Genomic DNA, 6559 nt, shown 5'->3' with positions numbered 1-6559 from the left:
TCTAGATCACGGTGGCAACCACTAAAGCATCCCTGGGGGGGCAGTTTAATACCTGGTTCAGGAGGTTTGTCCAGCAACCATAGAAACGCGACACCCCCTTGTAAACAGCTCTCCGTTCCTCCATTGGCCCGTTGGTTGCTATGGCGCTTCACTTTTAATCAGCTCGCTGCAGAGCGAGCTCTCTGTTTAGTGAAGGACAGGAGGGAAAGACACATTGTCACTCCTTCTATTGTACGCTCCTCTTTTGAGGGGTTTTAAATAAATAGGAATATTCCTCACTTGCCAACTCAACTGATTTGGCCTACAGGCCTCTGGCCGGTGTGTTTGAAGAACTGAGAAGTCCTAATAGGGAATACAGAACTTTTTATAGGCTAGTAAGCGCTTTTTTTAAGCGTTATTAATTAAATTTCTCCTATTTTTTATGTTTGAAATTAGAGGCACTGGAACTGAAACTGTGACCAGAGCGTTTGGTAATGAGCCATTCGCTCATCTCTGAAGACCATGAGAGAACAGAAAAGATGAGACTTTTTTTTTTATGACTTTACAGTTTCTTTGTGTGGAGGTCAGGGAAGCTGTCCAGACCAACTACCAGATGCTCTTTGGGCCACATCTTTTGTTACTCCTTCTCTCTCTTCCTTTATATATCCAGGACAAAAAGTACATTCCTCGCCCTAGAAGTCCAAACGCTGCGTCCAACTCGGGTTCTGTTACTGATTCAACATATTCATAACCTCAGCCAGCTCCTTCTGCACATTATTTCATTCTCAGCTTGAGACCCAACTTCCTCACAAACACCAAACACCTCAGCCCCGCAACGCACAGAACCGGACCGGGGATGTTTTCACTAGAATGTCCTGGGCTCTGGCCCAAAGGGAGGAAAAACAGAAAAACATGGAAACCAAGACACGCTAGCCAGTCAGTGGAGAGATGAGAAGAAGGAGGAGAGAGCCTATCAGAGGAGGGATGAGGCGAGACAGGGTGAGAGGGCTGGGAGAGGGTTCGGGTTGTTGTCCTCTACGTCCAGATAGCTCTTGTCCCTCCTGCTACAATTGAAAGACTCTTAATATATAAGCTGTGTACATCTGTTAACAGTCCCGGGAAACGTACCTCTACAAACTCTAACTTCCTATGAGGTACAACAGTTACCATCTTACTTCCTTTGAGCTGAACTTTAAGAACATGACAAGAAGAACAAACACAAGGAAAATATTGTTTTGATGAAGAATTGTTTTTAGGAAGAATTTTACAAAAGCAATAACAGAAAAATGTAATGGAAAGAGATATCCCGCTACCAGAAGCCCCTCCCTTTCTCTTTCGATGCTAATTGGATGCAATGTAACTGAAAGTCCTGGCTCTCTCCTCAAGCCATTTAACAGAATGTCCCGCCCTCTCTATAGTCTCAGTCTATCCAATGTGACGATGTCCCGCCCTCTCTCTCGCCTCTAAACTCATGCAACCGAATGTCCCGCCCTCTCTCTAGTCTCTAAACCCATGTTACAAAATGTCTTTCCCCTACCAGAAGAGAGGCGCCAGAGGTCAGGGGTCAGCGGGCCAGACTGGATGTACCCTCTGATCTTCTCTCTAACCCCCTCAGGAAAGGTCAAAGGTGACGGTGGGGGCGGCCAAGCACAGTATGGGAGAGAGCGAGACGGTCGAGGAAGAGTGGTTCAGCTTATAGGACGCACACACACATCCACACACACACACACACACACACACACACACACACACACACACACACACACACACACACACACACACACACACACACATACACACACACACACACACACACACACACACACACACACACACACACACACACACACACACACACACACACACACACACACACGCACACACACAACACACATGCACGCAAAACAGATATTTACATCCCTGACATATAAAATAAACTTGCATCTTCATTTTAAACTCACCTCTCTGTTCGGAGCTGGCTCTAAACATGGATGCGGATAAGTTAATAATAATACTAATAAGTTAAGAAAATAGGGATAATATGTTTCAGGGTTCATACAGAGAGAGGAATGCATGGCCTGCTGTGCTTGTGATTTATAATCTGCATTTAAAACCAACCATTGGCTTAGTGAACATATTGTATTGTATCCTTATGGGATTAACTGTTGTGGAACAAAACTAATGTTCTCTGTTCAGTATCGTGGGGTGGTGTAAACTTCTACTCTACGACATCCACTCTAGTCTGCCTTTTTTTATTCTCTTTACATACTAGTTGGCATACTTCTACTCTATGACATCCACTTTAGTGCCCCCTACTTCTAATCTATGTCTACTAAAGTAGGCCTTTGACTACTAGTTCTACCCTAGTAGGTCTACTTCTACTCTATTTATACCATATTTCGGTTACTCTAAGACTTACTTCTTCTCTGCATATATTTAAACTTTCACCTTACATTCTAACCTTAAAGGGTCAAAGTCCAGGGAGCTTTTATGGATTAAATATAGAGATAACATGTACATAATTTAATTCAAAAGCTGGTTATTCGATTTAGAGTAAAATATGTGTAATCTATTTTGTGAAAGTTATCTGACCTTGTGTGAGCGAGCGTGTCTCGATGAGAAGTAATACCACTTACTGACAGCGGAGGGCGCTAAATACTATTAAATCATACAGAAGGAAACATCTCGCGGTCAGCAATGGATTCAATTTGATGTAACGATTCTCCTTCAAGTGGGACGGGAGAGGGAAATCACATGATGGGCTATAAATTAAGCCAAATGAGACTAAATTCATTCACTCATTTATTTAATTGAATGGATTGTATGGACAGAGAGTAGACACACACACACAAACATGCGTACACACACAGGGATTGCAGACCTGTATGCATGCACACAAAGACACACCACACACACACGCACACACAAATACGCACACACACACACACACACACACACACACACACACACACACACACACACACACACACACACACACACACACACACAAACACACGCACACACACACACACACACACACACACACACACACACACACACACACACACACACACACACACACACACACACACACACACACACACACACACACACACACTCACAGACAGGCAGTTGTGTTGATTCAAGTCATTATAATAAACAAGTGTCCTCCATCATTCTGTGTGGTTTCATAAAGCCTTATAAAAATGATAAGACTAGGTCATGTTCTGCGTTTCTTCGGTTCAGTTGTGAGAGGGGGGGGGGGGAGAGACCACCCTCAGGACTCTGATATCTCAAAGTCCTACTCAGTGTTAATGATCCACCCGAGATAAACAATCTTGTTTAAAAGGAAACACTCCCCAACCAGTCAGATGGCTGATCTGTTGTTGACAGAGAAGACATTGGGTCGCTGTGAGTCAGGAAGTCAACACTCACATAACTGACTGAGTGACACGGCAACACTGTGAATGAGAGAGAGACAGAGACAATTTGTGTCAGAGAGAGAGAGAGAGAGAGAGAGAGAGAGAGAGAGAGAGAGAGAGAGAGAGAGAGAGAGAGAGAGAGATTTAGCAAGGCAAACATTGTTATTTTTCCATTGTTTAATTTCTCACCTGCTTTGGCAATGGCAATGTTTCTTTTGCATGTCAATAAAGCTCTGTTTAATTGAACTGGTGTATCAATAGATGATTCATTTAAACCATAGATGTCTCTTTCAAAGCACGGGATGAAACAGAATGGGCAGGAATAGACTGCATGTATCCGATGGCATTTAGCCATGGACGCTGTCAGTAAAACCTCCTACAATATTGAAAAGGCTTAATTATTTATCTCCAACACAGCCACACAAGGACTGAACTGAAACACATACAGTGTTGATTTACGGGAGGACAGGAACTTCCACCGATCGATGTACCCACATTGTCTAAACACTCAATCTATCACTCGAACTATCTGTCTGTCTATCTATCACTCGAACTATCTGTCTGTCTATCTATCTATCTATCTGTCTGTCTGTCTGTCTGTCTGTCTGTCTGTCTGTCTGTCTGTCTGTCTGTCTGTCTGTCTGTCTGTCTGTCTGTCTGTCTGTCTGTCTGTCTGTCTGTCTGTCTGTCTGTCTGTCTGTCTGTCTGTCTGTCTGTCTGTCTGTCTGTCTGTCTGTCCGTCCGTCCGTCCGTCCGTCCGTCCGTCCGTCCGTCCGTCCGTCCGTCCGTCCGTCCGTCCGTCCGTCTATCTATCTATCTATCTATCTATCTATCTATCTATCTATCTATCTATCTATCTATCTATCTATCTATCTATCTATCTATCTATCTATGTTTATATCTATCTGTCTGTATGTCTGTCTGAATGTCTGTCTGTCTGATGAATACCAGTTTTTTTTTATTTTATTATGATCATAAAAGTAAAGTATTGTGTTGATCTAACTATCAGTTGATGATCAACAAGCCCAATGGCAGTGTACACACTAGCTGACTATGTATTCAATGTATCAGTAGCACACTCTATAGTGTTGATGCTAAAAATACGATAAGTTTTACATTATTCCTGCAAAAATGAATCGCCCAATAGACATTTTGTATTCAACCCGAGAGTCCAATCAGAAAGTTCAACATCATCTCAAGTCCCCATTCAAGAAAGTACATTCATTAGGGACACGGAGCTGTTACAGAGGGCGGAGCACGCATAACTCTGAGCGACTCCGCTCTGCCGGCAGACTCTGTTCTGACAAACCAAACAAACCCTTTTTATTTTAAACCCTTCTCAGCGTTAACCAATTGGGACGTTGCGAGTACTACGCTGCGTTGCGATGTGCGTCCAATGGGACGCCGTGCTCGGCTTTGTTGTTGCTGACGACATGAAAACATTGTTGTTGCTGTAAACTGAACTGCAGACGGGCCGAAGGAGAGATCGACAGCGAGGAACGACTCGGTTTATAGATCCAATAATCCAACCAAAATACAGTTGTGCGTTGGTTTACTCAATTTAGATTAACTAATAGTCGGGTATAGAGCGGAGATACCGGCGAACATGGAGGAACTGAGGCATCAGGTCATGATCAACCAGTTTGTTGTGGCTGCGGGCTGCGCAGCCGACCAAGCCAAGCAGCTCCTACAGGCCGCCCACTGGCAGTTCGAGGTGCGTGCAAGATCGTCAAAATAACGATAATATTCTTCATGTTCATAATAACTCATTGCATTCGTATATAGCTTGTCAAGGCACCCATAACACTGTGTGTGTGTGTGTGTGTGTGTGTGTGTGTGTGTGTGTGTGTGTGTGTGTGTGTGTGTGTGTGTGTGTGTGTGTGTGTGTGTGTGTGTGTGCATGCTGGGAATAAAGAGGTTATTTTTGGGAGAGAGGTTAATGGACAGGAAGCAACCACAGAGTGGACATATGCTGTTTACACTGTCGATAGTATTCGTTCTGGTTGTAACGACCCTAACCAGGTGTGTACAACCGTATATTATCATCCCCTCATATATCACACTACTAGCCTTGACATGGCAGGTCATCATGTTTCATTCACAGAACCTGCATTATTGCCAAAATATCCACAAATCTCTTCCTTAAGAAAGTGATCCATTACAAAGGGTATTAGGCACAATCCGTATATTGAGTGCACATAATATAATTTATTTTGTGAAATGTAGTTTACCCTGTCTTTTTCTTAAAAATCAACAACTTTGCAATGGCTTCTTAAAAGTGCTAAAGAGTGTGGAGTGTGTACAACTCAGTTAAAAAAACTGAAATCATAGTGTTTGAAATGAAAACAGATGGAGATGACAGGGTATTTACTTAAGCTAACCGATATTAGCCATTAATTGCCTTCAGTAATGCTATAGGACAGACTAACTGAGCTAAGTGGCTAAGGTTTATCCCTGGCTAACTATATTTAGAGTCATTAAGGTCCTTACAGCTGTCCAGAAACCTGAGATTGGCTTGTTGTACCAACATTCAGCCCTGAGATTAATGCTCCCTTATTCACTCAGCTATAGCCACACTCAGGCCTTATAAGTCAATCATTTAGTTTTATAAATAGATAGAGGGATGTACATAATATATCAATGGATATATCTATAGATAACTACAGTGATGGAACATTACAAAATAATAAAAAATCACCATAGAAAACATATATATTATAGATATAATATTATCACATTTATAATCACGCAGGGTATACTAATGTATGGTGTCTATTAAGTACTCTCATTGAAAAATGTATCATGGTCCCCGCGATTGACTAATTCCTGAAGGATGTAAGATCAAAACACACAACGTCGTCACCAGCAGGTTTCCCACAAAACGGCCGCCAATGTTTGCAAGGTATGTGGCCTACAGCGGCTCCTCCTTAGCTGTGAGTGTAAAATATTTATAGGGACGTGGAGACAGCTCTAGGATCGCTGACACTGCCCCCCACCCTCCCCCCCACCCTCCCCCCCCTCCCCCATCTCCTCTACCACACCTGGTCTGTTAATGACCAATGGGTTGTTGTCGTTGTGGCCAGCTGACCTCTGCCCAGAAGGTCCTGCTGTTTGAAATGTTGCCACCTGAACCGGGCTCCCTGCCGACTCTAATAGCT

The 6559-nt window shown here is 43.1% G+C and overlaps 1 protein-coding gene across 1 annotated transcript in view; it reads left to right on the top strand.

The window, feature by feature from the left end:
• Nucleotides 1-4841: 4841 nt before the first annotated feature.
• The window catches only part of ubald2 (UBA-like domain containing 2), a 5672-nt gene continuing 3954 nt past the window's right edge, over nucleotides 4842-6559 (top strand). Inside the window, exon 1 of the mRNA XM_056607134.1 lies at nucleotides 4842-5115. Within this exon, the coding sequence (XP_056463109.1) occupies nucleotides 5008-5115 (108 nt within the window). The 5' untranslated portion in view covers nucleotides 4842-5007. The remainder of the gene's footprint in view (nucleotides 5116-6559) is intronic.

This window comes from Gadus chalcogrammus, chromosome 2 (assembly GCF_026213295.1).
Source record: "Gadus chalcogrammus isolate NIFS_2021 chromosome 2, NIFS_Gcha_1.0, whole genome shotgun sequence".
NCBI classification, from domain to species: domain Eukaryota; kingdom Metazoa; phylum Chordata; class Actinopteri; order Gadiformes; family Gadidae; genus Gadus; species Gadus chalcogrammus.
The sequence above is the reverse complement of the archived record's forward strand: the minus strand, read 5'-3'. Positions and strand labels throughout refer to the sequence as shown.